This window comes from Haliaeetus albicilla, chromosome 9, assembly GCF_947461875.1.
Source record: "Haliaeetus albicilla chromosome 9, bHalAlb1.1, whole genome shotgun sequence".
NCBI lineage: Eukaryota > Metazoa > Chordata > Aves > Accipitriformes > Accipitridae > Haliaeetus > Haliaeetus albicilla.
In genome coordinates, this window is record NC_091491.1 from 20,403,700 (window position 1) to 20,420,273 (window position 16,574).

General features: G+C 44.1%; 1 protein-coding gene across 1 annotated transcript; it reads left to right on the top strand.

The window, feature by feature from the left end:
- Positions 1-258: 258 nt before the first annotated feature.
- Positions 259-2,786, top strand: LOC138686830 (transcription cofactor HES-6-like). The gene is made up of 4 exons (XM_069792029.1): positions 259-383; positions 453-539; positions 617-698; positions 779-2,786. The coding sequence occupies exons 1-4, from the start codon at positions 303-305 to the stop codon at positions 1,210-1,212; spliced, it is 684 nt and encodes a 227-aa protein (XP_069648130.1). The 5' UTR covers positions 259-302; the 3' UTR covers positions 1,213-2,786.
- Positions 2,787-16,574: the final 13,788 nt, after the last annotated feature.

The window sequence follows — 16,574 nt, forward strand, 5'->3', positions numbered from 1 at the left end:
GACGGGAGGGCCGCCCGGCCCAGGCAGCGGGGTCGTGCCTGCCTAACAATGCCGGCGGGGGCGGGCGGGCAGCGCGGCGGCTGACGCCAACCGCAGGCTCCGCGGCGCGCGCCCCCTTCGCCCCGCCCCGGCGCAGACAAAGCGCCCGCCTTCCATTGGCCCATTCGGCCAACGCTCCGGCGGCTGCCCGCGCGGCGCGGCCAATAGGCTCATTGACATGCAAATCGGAGGGTATAAGTACGGCGGCGCGGGGGCCGCCGGAAGGGACCGAGGTTCGCAGCGCGGGTCCGCCGGGCCGCGCCATGGCGCCCTCCTTCCGGCCCAGCAAGGGCCGCCCGCCGCGGGGGGACGAGGACTGCGCAGAGGCCAGGGCCGACAGGAAGGTGAGCCGCAGGGGCGCCGCGGCGGGCGGGCGGGCGGGCGGCGGGCTGACGGCGCTGTTGTCCCCGCAGACGAGGAAGCCGCTGGTGGAGAAGAAGCGCCGGGCGCGGATCAACGAGAGCCTGCAGGAGCTGCGGCTGCTGCTGGCCGACAGCGAGGTGAGGCGGCGGGGCGGGGGCCGGGCCGGGCGGCGGGGCCCGGGGCCGTGCTGACGGCCGCGGCGGCCCCGCGTCAGTTTCAGGCGAAGCTGGAGAACGCGGAGGTGCTGGAGCTGACGGTGCGGCGGGTGCAGGCCGTGCTAGAGCGCCGCTCCCTCGGTGAGTGCCGGCGGCGGCGGCGGGGGGGCCGGCCTGGCCCGCGCCTCACGCCGCTCCCCTCTCTGTCTCCCGCGGCGCAGAGGGCGGGCGGCTGCACCGCGAGGCCAGCGAACGCTTCGCCGCCGGCTACATCCAGTGCATGCACGAGGTGCACACCTTCGTCTCCAGCTGCCCCGGCATCGACGCCACCACTGCTGCCGAGCTGCTCAACCACCTGCTGGAGTCCATGCCGCTCAACGAGGGCAGCTCCCTGGACTTGATTGCGGACGTTTTGGCGGATCCTGCCCTCAGCCCTTGGCCTGGCAGCGAGGTGCTGGCCCCAGTGGCCGAGGCCTCCCTGGGCCTGGCTCTCCCTGCCTCAGCACCCTCGCCTTCCCCTAGCGAAGACACCTGCTCCGACTCTGATGAGGTGGAGGCCGAGCTAGGCCAGACCGCCACCGTCAGACTGGATGCTTCCCGGACATGCGGCCTGCCTTCACCCGGCTTACCCAAATCGATGTGGAGACCTTGGTAACGGAGGAGCATGCGGGAGTCGATGCCGACCTACCTAGCAGGGAGAGCAGCTGGGCCCCGTGCTACCCTGCAGCCCTCTGAGCAGCGCCCCCGGACTGCCAGCACACATGCAGCTGGCATCGCTGCGTTTTGGGACTGCATCAGTGGCACTCTTACGCTGTCATGCCCTGACAGGCTAATAGATAAGCGTGTTAACATTTCATCTATGTGTGTGTGTGTGTGTGTGATATTTTGTAACTTTAGGGGTTATTTTTACCAGGGGTTGGGGCAGGGGGGAGGAGGGAGTGGGTTTTTAGTAGCAAAGCTCTTGGGTCGATACACAGCTGTTATAAAATAACCCTATCTCTTTCTCTTGGCCCTTATAAGTGGCCCAAATATAATTACTTTTTTCTTTAAAGAAAAAGCCCTTCTGCATTTTAAATCCTGATGGTTAACTCCATGAGAAGCTCGAGTTAAGTTTGCATGCACAGTTTTAAGTGTTTTAGTGATAGCAAAGATCCCTGAAAGGGGTTGGTGTGGCTAGCATCTGTACTCAGTAGCAGTCTAGAGTCTCACCTTCAGTGAAGGAGAAAACTAGAAGCCTTGTGGAATTAGATGAACAGTTAAAAGACTTTGGTGGCAGGGTGCCTTTTAGAAATGAGAGTGTCTTTACGCACATTTTGCTTTTAGCACATTTGAGTTTTTTGTGACTTTATGTATATTAGGGTGTCAAATATTTTTATTTTTAATCTTTAATAAAAAAATACTGAATTCACAACTGACTGCATGTATTGTGGAGTGTGATGCACTTCTAACCAGTTTAAAAAATTAAAAACGTAGTCCCCTATTGTTAAGTATTAACAAAAGCATGTATATATTGTGGAAACAATGCTGGTAATTAAGCACTTAATTCTTGTACTAAGCATTGTTAGCTCAAGTATTGGAATTCAAATGTTCCTTTTGTTTGGAAGACACTGAAGTTATTGCAGTGAGCAAGGTCATGCTGGTTTAAGGTTGATCTTGGGCCATAGATTTCTGGGCTAATTTATCTGGATGCCAGTCTCAAACCTAAGCTACTTGATCTGCCACTGAAGGTGCTGCTCATGCATCTAGTCCTAGCTTCAGAAGCACTAGGCAAATCCTGTCCTGGGGCATGACTTCCCAGGGGGGTTGGGTCTGGTGAGTCGTTTTGTTTTGGTTGTCTGAAGTTGTTTCAGTTTGGGTTTTTTTGTTTGTTTTTTTTTTTTCCCTCTTGAATGCAAAGTTGAGTAGACTGTGCAATGGATTTGGAAAGTATTCTCTAAAAAAGTGTTTCTAAGGGGCTGGGGGGGATCCTCAGCATTCTTGTACATGAGGTTTGACACCTCCCCTGTTCCTACTTTTGGGAGATGCCAGGTTATTTATTCTGTGATAGTACTTTTCAGAGAGCTGCCATTGTAAAGAGGAAAACAAAAAGGATTGTACAGCTACTTAATAGGTGGAAGCTCCCAAACATAGAACAAGCAAGAAAGGAAGCAATCTAACTACCAAGGGACTAGACATGTAACTGTTAACAACCCTATGGAATAATAAAAATGGAAACTAAGATACTCATAAGACTTCTCCTTTGTAATTTTCTTTAAGTTAACTGAGGTGGGTGTTCTTACTCAGAGATGGCCATCAGATTTGTTTGGTTCTTCTCATTCCCTTTTGTGCTAAATTCCCTTTGAACTGGAGGGAGAAAGAAAAAAACTAGCTGAGCAAGGGAGGTGAGAGCTGCTGTAGTGACCTTTCTGCTTTAGAGAGGGAGGTTAGCATTTTGAAGTGTAAATGAAGAAGGAGCCTGGGACACTTGCATGAAAAGTAACAACGCTACACACAAGATGACCTTTTGGACTGAGCCTGCACCTCTCTAGCCCTAGCGCAAGGCCAGGTTTATTTTTGTAAAGCTACTTTCCCCAGCTATCACATATTGTTTGCTACTTCGCTCTCTGCTTCTGCTTAATTAGCCCAGATAACAATACCTCAACAAAATCACCAAGGCAAGTTCACATACACTGACATATAGTGTCACCCTGCTACACTAAGACGGAGCCCCTTGCTTTTAACATCCAGAAAACACCCCTTTCTGTAAGGTGCTCTCAAGAGGGAGGTAAAGCCACAGCCTGTTTCCTTAACAGGACAACAGCAGCCACAGCCCAGCCTGTGGCTCACAACAGCATGCACACACAGCAGCATTAGGCTGCAGACACTTGCCTGAGCTGGCTGTCTTCAGGTGTGACATCCAGGGTTGATCCTGGTCTGGTGCAGCCACTCCAGCCTCTCTGCTGCTGCAGGAAAACTGGAGGCAGCTTGGCTTGGCTTTGTTTCCATGAGATGAAAGACCCCCAGGTTAGGGCTCTTCTGTAATGCTCCTGTGAAGGAAAGTGCAAATCCTGACACTTCAGTGACAGAAACACAGCCAAGAGACAACACAGAAGTGCCAGCTTTGCTTCAGCAGTGGATGTGGGGTGGGCTAGCAGCAAAGTCATCTCTGCTAAGGAGCACTGTAGCTGTGTCACTTAACTTTTCCTGTACTGGCCCTGGAGAATCAGAACTAAAGCTGGCCTTCCCCATTTACCTGCTACCTTTCCCACTCCTGTGTACACGGCCGGAAGTGCTGTTGCGCTTCCCACACCCGGGGTAATCCTCACAGGCCAGTGGGCCCACACAGCTCCCTGCACATCTTGCCGCAACAGCTGGAGACCTGGGCACATCCCATCCCTGCTGCTGCAGAAGGAAAGAGGCAGAGGGGCTGTGAGCTTGCTGGCCACAGCTGCCTGGCCAGCTGCTCTCCCAAAGCTGGGATGGTTAGGAAGAGCCACAGCAGAGGAGTAATAGGCCTTTCCCCTGTGTACTTGGAGTCCCGTATTAGCTGAAAAGAAAAAGCCAGGTCAAAGCAGTACTATTAGGAGTTTTTTAAAAAGTGTCAAAAGCATTTTAGAAATGTGTTAGCAATATGGCTTTTTTTTTTTTAAATCCACAAATTAGGTTCACAGAAAGTTTACATCCTCTGATTAGGTGTTGCTGGATTTCCCCATTTGCATTTCTGTACCTTACTGCAAAGGTGTCAAATCTGACACTTCCCTGACAAAGGCAGGAAGAGGTGAGCATTTCAGGGGTGGGACTGGAGAAGGGGCAGCAGGGGGAAAGGAAGGTTTCCAACAGCTCTGATGAAAAACCAGTGAAGCCTTTTCAAGTCCTTCTTTATAGAAACTGCCTTTATTCTTTTCCATTCCAAAGTCATACAAACAGACTAATCTGATCTGACAGTGCACTGCCTTGTAAAAGGAGAAAGGAGCAGCACACTAACAGGAGGACTCTCGTTTGATATGCGGTTGAAGAATAGAAAGAAGGGCTCATTTTCACATCTCTTTGCATGTCAATCACTCACACCTGTTGCAGGGGAAAACTGCTCCTTGTTAGACCAGGTCAATGGGGAGGACTTAGGGCTCAAATCTTCTCCTAACCTCTTGGCAACACATACTAGGTTTTTTGTCAGAGCCCTCTGGCCAGGAGGCAAGATCAAGCTTTCACATTGTCCAAATCACCTTACATCTTCTTTGTCTCTGACTAGAAAGTATCATGTAGCTCTCTGCAGAGTTTTCCTCTCCAAATAAATAAATGTTTCAGTTTCTATGCCAATTAAAAAAATAAAACAAGAATAAAAATTCAGTCCAGCCCTCAGCAGTAGGGTTAGGGTATGCACGCAGACATCATGAGGGAAATTTCTGCTAAGCAGACAGTTCATTCCTGTCTGTAACACAGAGAGCTTACATTTCTTACCATCCAAAATGCTGTCATATCCTGGCACCCAGAGCCTTGCCACATTATGGTAAAGTCTTCACAGATAACATCCATAAGGAGCCAACCAGTCTCGACATCTCCAGCAGTTGGACCCCAGTTTCAGGATTCTTCCAATTTATGGGCCCATCGCCAAGCATAGCTGTGCGCACACACACACACAGAAGCAGGTCTCCAGCCTGTTGTCCACCCTGCAAGGACATTGGTGCAGACACATGGGTTTTACAAATCTGGTGTTCAGCTTTTGGAACACACAGAGACTTTTGCCCAGGCAGCTCTTTCTTTTCTCCAGTGATGAAAACAACTGGGCCAACCAGCTCATCTCCTGCTGAGTTTGCCCTGCTAGCCACGGCTTGGACCATGCTCCCTTGGACCACGGAAACACACGAGCCAGTATGGATGAGACCCAGGAGGAGAACATCTTCTTGCTCTACAGAGGGGCACAATGGTTTGAACAAGGTCATGCAGAAAGCACATGGAAAACTCAAGGATCCTAACAATCCAGTAATCCACCTGTCTTAAATAGAAGTCTATCCTTCCTCTGCTTCCTAAGACATTTTTATTTTCTTGCATGAGATGCCTGGTTCCAAGTTGCATTTATACTCTTTCTTATAGAGATTTCCTGAGTCCACAGTTATCTAAATGATAGCGTCACTAAATTGTGCACTTTAAGCCTCTCAGGCTTCTGCATGAGCTAAGCTAAAGAAAAAGAAAAGGGGGAAAAATAGTCTCTATCCTTCCATGGGATTTTTAGGTCCCTATACAACATTAGCATTTCATTATTGTTTCCAGCAAGTGCAATTCATTGCACTGCATTTTAAGAAGGTTAAAAAAAAAAATCAAAGCTGGTGCAGAACACATTCAAACATGAAAATACACCTTACAGCAGGAGACTTTAAGCTTAATTTAGTTAAACAAGATGATGACTGAGGGTGATTTGATTAGTTATACTGCATGTGTTATATTATACATAAGTTACATTGCTCACTCACCAGCTGAGGAGGTCATGGGTTCAAAAAGTCTTTTAATCCAATGAAGTAGAGCCTTAAATACCAAGAGCTAGATAGTGAGTCCAAGCTGTTGAAATTAGAAGGAAAAAGATTGAAATTAGACACTGGAAGAAGCCATGAATTTCCTTTCTTTTAAAGTCATCAGGTCAAGTGAGACAGAGTATCTTTCCAGAAGCAAATACAAGTTCTTTGGTACAAACAAAAACTGCTTAGTAAAACAACAACATACAAGCAGTTATATTAGCTGATCCCTTCTGGCCTTAGACTTCTTAAGCATAAAATTACCGCAATTTGTGGTTTTTTTAGTTTTAACATTGATCTCAGGCTAAAATACAGGTTGAAAGCATTGTGAGTAGTTTTCTTTGCATCTGGGAAAGTGCAGACCGGGACACCTTCAAACATATGTTTGCAGATAGCTTCAGGAATTGCCCAGATTCATTCACCCTTAGCTGAACTCTGCAAAGCTCCTAGACCATTTAAGTACAAAGCAAAGCAGCCTAATTTAAAACCACCACCAAAGAGGCACACTTTAAAGTATCCTTAAAATGATGTGCCCATTGAGAGGAAAGGGAAATTACTGGGCATCACCAGGAGCCTGCATATCCACTCAGATATGTTTCAAATTGGGTTTCAGCTTCTAGTGGCCCCCTTTGGAAGCCTTGCTGTGTTTTGGGGTTTGGACTCTCCATGACTAAAAGGCACACTAGTAAAACTTCAGAATTTCATTCTCCCTATCCTGAGTTCACCAGAACCAACCTGTGCTAAGCAAAATCACTATAAAACCCCTTCTACTGTCACCATGCAACAGCCTTTACAATCGGTGTTCCACAGATTGAGAAGGGGGCAAAAAGGCCAGAAGAGACACAACTCCATTATCAACCCCATCAAACTTTTCCACCAACTGGGAAAGGTTGTTCACAGCACCCATATTCCTCACCAAGGCCTGAATCATGCAGGTTTCCAGCGCATTTGCCTCCTTTGGGCCTGCAAATGCTATTTGGTGTTTATGACCAGCCTTCATTAAACAAGGGTATCTTCATTACTGATGGCTGACCCCCCAACATGGGTGGTATCTACCCACCCATTGCCCCTTTCCAAAAAAACACACTGATTCCTTTCCTGCTCAACAGACCCTCAAGCAGATGCCTGCAGAGTACCAGGAATCCAAGTCTACATGACATGCAGCTCAGCCTGGTCCAGGTTCTTTCTATCCTTCATAGGAATGGATTAACCAGCCAGAAAACAAGTGTAATTGAATCCTGCCATTCAGGCAGAGGGAGTGCACAGCTTCTTACCAAAATCTAAGGATTCTGGAGCAAATCTCTACTGAGTAGTTGCTACTCTCACAGCAGCTGCAAGCCTCCCAACTCATTAACCCCTCCACTGAACCAGCAGTTTCTTAATAAACAAACACAGGTTCTCAGAGAGGTCCATGACAGCAACATACAAGTAAGCAATGACATGCTCCTCAGGAGCTTTGGGATGCCTGTACAGAGCACCTAGGATGTCCTCTAGTTCCTGGAAAGCTTTATATGAAGTGACACATAATTTGGAAAGCTCCTGATGTGCTTGCTCTCAAAAAGAGGGTTATAAGACCCAAAGGGCACAACTACTACCACATCATACCTTACATGCACTGTGCAGACGCACAGAAGCAGCTGCCCAGAGCAGCACTATCATGTGGATGACAGGGACAACCAAGTGAACCAACAGGTCTACGCAGCTGCTTTTCTGCTGTGGTGTGTTATCAGCAGCACTTGGCTGCTTAGCGGTGACCACGCTGGCTGTCACAGAGCACAGCCAGTCAGGGTGACTCAGTAACAGCAGGACAGACTGCACTTTCAATTGCTGCAGGAAGCAGGAAAAATGATTCACATCCTTTCAGCCAACACTGAACCAGAACATCGTTCCAAGGCTCGAAAACTCCAGTGACAAAGAGTCTTCAAAATACAATGTGACAACCCAAGATCCTGATGCCCTGTGCTTAGGAGTCTGTTCCCACCCCCATTCCTTCCCAGAAGCACCACTCCTCTATTTGTGAAATTATAATCTACTTCCTGCACCCTTTAAAAAAAAAACAAAAACAACAAAAAAAACCCCAACAACACAAAACAACAAAAAAAACACCAACAAAACAACACACACAGATTCTCACCTCTCAGCTTTTTGCTAGAAGGTCTACTGGCTGCATTTCTAGGGAGGGCAAGTAGTAATCTGTTTGCTTTAACACCTTGGAATTCATTTATTTAAAACAAAAAATTTAAGAGATGCAATGAAAAGATCATAGCTCCAGTTGTTATAACAACAACCAATAACATTTCACTCTTGTATAGTTCTAGCAATGCTTCACAAAGAATGGAGAAGCATTATCTCAGGGTTTTTTGAGGGCAGAAGAGGAAATAAAAGAAGAATTTGCCAACAAATTGTCTGCATCTTTTGTGGGTGTATACAGTTACACACTAATTTACAGCTGTTATAATCAATCAATTTATACCACAGATACAAGGGCGGAAATGCTGCAAAGGAGCTGATGAAAAAGCTTTCCTATTGCCAGAGGAAAAAAGGAAGGGGACTACAGTGAAGAACTTTCATTTAGACTAAGAGGGAGAATGAACCTGTAAGGCCAGAGCATTTCCTCATCTCTCAAAACTGTCAAGTCTTCCCTGAAATCCAGGCTCTTGCTACCAGTTGTAGGAATTGAATGTAGCCAGTGGCTTCTTGTGCTTTAATTTGTATTATACATGAGATTCAAGTAAGTACACTCAAAGCAAGCAAAGGCTTCTCCATTTCCTAGGACAGAGTCTGCCACCAGACACTCCTCCCTCCCTCCTCTATTCATGCAGTCTGGATTTAATTCCATAATTACATTAATGAAGAACTGGTCACATGTCTCTCAAGGTAGGGTTTTTATTGCCTAACTGGCAAAGTCAGCTGAGAAAAGCCTCCTCAAATTTTATGTTCTGAAGTCTCCTATGACTAAAATATTATGAGACTCAGATATTGACTGAAACACTAAGGTTTTCCATAAATAGCAAGCATTGATGTATCTAGAGTGAATGACAGATGCATATACTCTCTCTTCTTGCTTTATTTGGTCACCCAAACAGGTTTTTTTAAATTCCATCCAGCCCTGAACACTTCAGAGACAAGTTCTCCTTGGCCAGCCTAGCAATGACCACTCTGACTCAGCCACACACATATATGTTAAATTAATAGAGATGAATGATATAACCCAGATAAGAAATGAAATATGCAAAAAAACCAAATAAAATCAGTGTTGTGTAAAATACAGATCAGGAAAGAAAAGTTACATGCATTCAAGCATTTTTTTGGTTTGGTTGTGGGTTTTTTGTTCTTCCCATTTTGCTCCCAAACAGCATGCTTCCAACCATACTGCCTGCCTACTTTGGGAAAACGGATCCTTGCAGTGCTAGGAATACCAAGGGAATTCTCAAGTACTACCTCCCTCCTTGAATACATCAGATGCCACACCAAGTACTTTTAAATCCTGTACACACAAAGAGGTTGACTCTTTAGTCTGGTAATCCTATTGTTGGTTACTTTTACAATACAGCATATACAGGCAGTCACCACATAATCATTCAACACATTCAATCACCTTTAACAAACAGGTCCTTGCCACAAGAAAATGGTGATGGTTGGCCAAGGAAGAAGTTAGGGATTTAGCTGTGGATCCCAATTCCTTTCACCACTTCTAAGAAAACCTATCAGTTTGTGGGGACATCTCCAGCTAAGTGTGTTGCCTTCACCTTTCCTTCCTTTCTTATTGAAGAGAAACCAAAACAGAACTGTTGCTTACAATACCCTCCTCCTAGAAATGTAGCAGAATCCTACAATTTAATGGGGAGGATTCGGCTCTCTGGCCCAAATTAGAAGTTTTTGACACCTGGTCCTTTCCGTTGCTGAAACACGAATGTTCAGCCTCGCTCCATTTCCTGTTAGAATCCAGCTAGTGGGCAGAGAAATCAGGACTGCTGGAAAAGAGTGGGGGAGCCTACCTGGTGCCACTGGTTTGTTTTCCATAGTGCTTGTAACCATGGCATCTGAGCAGTGAGAAGTAAAAAACACACACCTTCAAAAGCGGAAGGGCTTCCACTTCCCCTGTCCTTCCCCTGAAACAAAAGAGTATCATTTTTTACTTGTTTTTCTACTTACTGGTTTTGGTTTTAGAGAACATTTAATATAAGAAACTGTTTAGACAAAGTTATACATTGCTCTGAATAAAACCATACACAGATTCAAATGGCCCAATTACTTATTTGGGGTTTGGTTTTCAAAGACACCAAAATCTGAAATGTCTAGACACATAAATTTGACTCTAAATGTTACTTCAGAGTTCAGATCTGTACCAAGACACTGACAATTCAGGAATGTAGCTTAGCAGAGAACCCAGGTGAACACAGCGCTTCATGGGGTTGGGTTCTGCAGCTGTAGCTTCTTTTGCCAAAAGCTCTAAACATCACTTTTTCTCCCCCCCCCCCCCCTTTTTTTTTTCCCTCTTCTTTTTGTCTAGACATGGGGCAGTTCCAATCTTCCCTGTTTTGACAACTTTCTCATTTGTTGTGGTCACAGCCCATGGAGGCACACCGATTTAACCCTGTGCGTTCCTTTTGTGTCTATTTTAACAACTCCCTGTCTGCATTCAACTGAACTACTCCTCAAGGTCCAAATATCAACATGACTCAAGAGACATTCATCTTCATCTCTTAAATTCTCTGACAAGGAGCCACTACACCTCACCCAAAGAAAGATAAAATTGTGTTTTGCTGTTGATAAAGCTATTTTTAAAAAGGTAGTGTTAAGTGATTTCAAAGAGGAGGCAGTGCCCTTTGGAACTGTGCTATTATCCTCTTCCTGCAATTCTTTCATGAAAGTCACAAACGAAAGTGCAACAACACAAATGTTTCCAGAGCAGCAAACTGTCACCTTCTCTATATAGCCCAGGTGTTACGGTTTGACCCTAGTCATCTCTAACAGGCTTAGGCATATGGAACACAAAATGCTTGGAAGGCTGTGGATACATTAATTACAGCAATTTACTCACAGTAAGTTTTGGCAATCAACTTCAAGTCACTACTATGTGTGTTGATGAAGTCTGCAAAGTTTGGGGAATGCTGTTAGCCTCCATCCTCCTGGGAATGCTCCTGCAGGACAATTAATACAGATTTCTCTTTCTCACACTCTCCTCTCAATTGAAAAACAAGTTTTATACCTGAAAGTTTTGAAAGCCTTCTTTGGAAATGCTTGAATAAGCAAGGTAGACTGTATAAATCAACTAGGTGATAAATGCCATCTCCATTTATAGACCCTTCTTAAAACACATTAGAACACAGTGCTGCACTTCCTGAACCCAATTTACTGCTGGCTCATTCAGACACATGGAGGATTTACATTACGGTGGCCAAGATATCCCGACCTTCCTCTGCATTACTTCAGTTTGTCCCCTCGGAAGACACTATGGGCAGTGTCACTGTTCAACAACTTCCTGAGCATGTGGACTCTTTGATCCCGTCAAATACATTCAGAAAGACTCTACCTGTAAAGCCACTGCTGTCAGCATAATGAGTAAAAGTTAACACCATAAACTTCACAGGCCTATGAACACTAAATTAGGTGACAAAGGCAGTCATATATCACTTGATCAAACTAATTCTGTCAGTAAGTGAAATCTGTAAAACCATTTAGAGTATGCAATCTGGTTCATTTTATATCACTGCTGTGAAATTGATTCAAGACTATAAACGGTTTACTCAAATTAGGATATAGGCACCTTTATTTTGCTTAGCTGTTAGCTAATAGACTATCAGAAAAACTTTAAAAAAAAAAAAAATCCAAAAAACCAAACCAAACCAAAACAGATTTTCCTCAAAAATCCAAACCAGAAATCCCTGAAAATTCTATTCTTTAAAATTAAGATTTAAGCATCACCTCATAATGGCAGAGTACATACAGGGAAGGGATTTTAGGTGGACTGGTAGGACTAATAAAACAATGTTGTACTTAAGTGCTTTCATAATCAGGTCTTTATAGCTGATCTCATTTAAATTCACTGCTCATGTAATATAAGGTAATTATTATTAAAAGAATATTAAATACACTGCCTGACTACATCCAAAGCTTTAGGAGCCTCCATTCAAAGTAGTTTGGTAACCATCTTTTCTTATATGCATAGCTAAAGATAACAGGAGAATTTCCGAGTTCTTCACATAGGTAATTATTATTAAAAGAATATTAAATACACTGCCTGACTACATCCAAAGCTTTAGGAGCCTCCATTCAAAGTAGTTTGGTAACCATCTTTTCTTATATGCATAGCTAAAGACAACAGGAGAATTTCCGAGTTCTTCACATGATGTGAGAATCCTTCATTGTCGCCACGTGATTTTGGCAGTTACAAATTTCAACACAATTGTAAAATATATACATTTATATTTGGATTTGTCTCTGAAAAGGAGGGGAGGCAAAAGAACTCCAAGGCAACCAACAGAGAACAAAAGTCTTCCAGCCTGCAGCAGCAGCCAGGGAGGTGGAGTTTAGCAAGAGGTATGCATCTTCCTAGAAATCAGATCTGAACAGAAGGCACTCCTCCCCACCCTCCTGGCCCTGTACTGAGCAGCTGGGACAAAGTCTTCACTATTCACAGGCAGGCAACAGCTCTTTAGAACACAAAAAAGGGAGGGGCTTGTAAAGACAACTGCATATAGACACTGGAAATAACTCCCGAACGCCACATTCTTCACCTTGTCACTCCTTTCTGTGTTGTGTCACACCATATGCTTTTTTAAATGCACGAATTGCAATATGCTGCTTTTGGCCCCAGGCTGGTAACTGAGTCTCTGTATGAGGGCCTGAAGGCACAGGCAGAGTGACCCTGGAGCTTGCAGGGAGCTCAGTTTGAGGGCGGGCTGTTACCCAGCCTTCCACACCACTCTGGAGATCATCCTGCACCCAGAGCGGTTTCAGGTCATTCTTGGGTTTTCCATGCCCCAATGCAGACACATATTGTTTTCTTCAATTCCGTTATTTCCTGGAGGTTTGTGTTTTGGTTTGCTGGGGTTTTTTTTTTTTTAGTAAATTAAAACCTCATCTAGCCCAAACAGGAAGAGAAACAATTCTAGCAGATAGTTATTACATTGCATAATAAAAGAATACAACACAGTTCATTTAAAATACCATCTGATACTAAAATATACTGGTTGGTATAGTAAATTACACATGTTCGGTCACTGCAAGAGAAAAATAAAAAGATGTTCTTTTATTTCTTAGAATTCTGTTTTGCTGCAGAAACAAAATATATATTTCAGGACTCTAGAAGCAACAGTACCTCCACGTTGCAGCTACTGCCATTCCTAATTAGCACAAAGAAGTTGGTCTGCAACCTAATTAAGTGTTTTCATCATAAACCTCTGATTTTACCAAACTTAGAAATGCAACTGAACCATGAAAAACCAGTTTTCCACAATACAGGAAGACAGATTTGTCAGTATTCAAAATTCAGACTGGATGCTAGGGGAGATAGGAGAAGTTTATTAACACAAGCACAAAAACAGCACTGAACCCAATTTATGTATCGGCTTCAGTCTTTATACGTTCCAGTAATTTTGTACATGCTCCCAACAAAAATGCAAACACTTAAAAGCTAGAGAGATGCAGTCAGCAGGAGCACAAGTCACAGCATACAGAACGGACAGATGGTTCAGATTAAATCATTAGTATAAATGCCTGTGTACAACCCACACCATGGATGTGCTTCTTACCTAGGAAGTTGAAAGAACTGAGTCTGTCTCGCCAGGGCTCCACAGAACTGAGCCACACCAGTCCCAGTGCTCATTTAAATGGGAGCAGAGGTAAGCACAGGCCACCCAACCCTTCTTCGGCTTCCTGCAGCTAAGAAAATTAAAGATTAAAGCCAACTAGAGAAATGCATTTCCTAAATTTATCCAGCACTTACATGATTGGCTTCCTGGGTTTTCTCGTTTCTAGGTCTGGTTTTCTTTTGTTTCCCCTATGCAAAAAGGCATAGGAAATTTCAAAGGGACTCAGCTGGTGACAACAGAAGGGAAAGCAGTAGACCTTACCTTAGACAAGCAATGGCCAAACATGTTAAAAAAAAAAAAGTACAGCCAATACTTTCTTGGACAGAGGTAGAATTTTTGAAGTTGACAGTGCAACAGTAACACAAACAATTTACTTAGACCATTGTAATAATTTAAAGTGGGTAATAAATATATTCTATCTTACTGCTTTAATACACAGACTACAGAAACACACCTTGACAAATCCTGGAATACCAGGAAATTCTAATCCATCCTCAGATTTGTCTCCTTTTGTCTAGTTAAAACAACAAATGAAGTGCAAAGTAGTATGGCCCTCTAAGGCTAAGGCTCCCCACCAAGCTATCTACCCAAGCTGCGGCAGGTGCTTGAGAACTGTCACTACTAACTTCCCCATTCTGTATTACACAGAAATCATTGTACCCATCAATGGAAATGCATCACAGTTATGCCACAGCACCTGCTCATCTTGGTTAATCCAGTGCTGACAAGAGTTGGGGGTTTTTGGTGGTGGGGTTTTGTTGTTTGTTTTTACAGGTGTAAACGCATGTCCTGTGAGTAACACTAGAAGCAAAGGGTGTTCCACCTGAACTGCTCTTTCACAGTGCCTCAGGACATTGGACCTCTGTCACAGTGTGTTCTTCAGCTAAAAAAACATTTTCTTTATTAGTGAATAGCAACTGTTTTCATACTGTCCACTAAGGTTAAACAGTATTCATGCACTGCCACAGCAGGTGCTTTTTGTCTGCAACTACTAGATATAATCCAGAGCCAGAAATACTGTAGAATGAAACCCCATCATGCACACTCCTATTGCACATGGCAGCCTGATGTAACTCCAATTTTTTTCAGCAGATGCCAAGAGAAATACCCATGATTAAGAATTCAGTTGTCTGTTTCTACCCAGTCTTATACTTCTTTTCCACTTAGGAGGCCTGGCAGAAGTTGGGTTTTGTTTGGGTTTTTTTTGGTTTTTTGGGGGGTGGGTGGGGTGGGGTTTTGGGTTTTTTTTGTTTTGGTTTGGTTTTTTTGAAGTTGCACCAGTGAAGCCCACTGACAAAGTTGTTATACACCTTGTACACCACCCCTAAAAATACTGTCCTCTTCCAAAGCCCCAAGTGAAAGGAGCTGATGAGCTGTTCATTACCTCGTTCAATAACTCAAATATATTTCTCAAGCTCCTAACCACTAGTGAGCAAGTAAACACTGGAATTTCTGGAAGTTACACCTACAAACATTACTCTCCTTTTAACTCATCTGCTTGTCACTTTGCCAGAAGCATGCAAGTCATTTCACCGTGCTGAGTCAGAGGCTTATCAATGCCTTATGTTCTTTCCACCCTTGCTAAAGGGACAAAAGAACAACCAAGGATCTTAATTCTCAGTACGGAGACCTTTTTTTTTCCCCCCACTCCAAATAAGTGGACTAAAATCTGATGCTTTTCCAGTAGTCTGTTTCCCTTTCCCAAGCACAAAGCTTGTACTTGCATTCACTATCATTGGGCTAACAGCCCTTCATTATGAATTTTCCTCATCTTATCTGAAATTCAAGCCACAGATCTTTCCCTTTACATTAAATAATGTCATAGCAAACTCAATAGCCCCAAAATACAAGAAGCTGAATAGAAGAAAAACAGGGGTAGCAAAACTGCCAAATATAATCACAGGGCACCAGTGACGCCTAGGGGCTACTGAGGTGGGAGAAACTCTCTAACAAAAGACTGTTCCCAACAGTTCTGGCGTGTAAAGCAAGCCATTATCTTTGAGTGCTGACAGAAGGCACATCACCAAGGAGGAGTATGTGAATACCTGCAACCACATTTAACTTGTACTCTTACTACATTTATGATTGCAAAAAGTTACCAGAAGCAGAAATAATTGTGAAACGTTACCTGGTAATTTATTGCACCAGCAACACTTTAGTTCCCCACATTATATATCAGTTGTCAAAACTCACATCCAAATGCTAGCACAACACCTTCTCTACTGAGTTGCACAGATACCCTGTATATGTGCGTGACACTCCGATTTGTAGTTCTGTCAACTGCTTCATCAATACATCCCTCCTCTGCATGTTTAGCTAAGCAAGGAACCAAGGTGCTGTTAGGACAAAAGTGTTTTCAGACTTCACAAACACAGAACTGCTCATGTATTTAGGGTCAATTCAGAAGACTTCAAAGGGGCTTGGATGATGTGTTGAACAAGCATGCTTTAAAATGCACGTCTTGACAACAGAGTGCACAATACTACAATTCTACCCTTGGTGTGAAGGCAATTCACCTGTGCGGTGAACTGTTTTGTAGTACAGAAACACCTTGATTTTGCAGCTCACAGAAATATCTGGGTCCCTCATGACCAAACTATGGTTTGCACTAGCTTGTTCTGTTTTAAAACACCCACAAACCTCTCAAAACACAGTCCTGGAAAAAAAGACCTAATGAGGGTCTCATAACCTGAGTAACCTCCTAAACTGGAGGT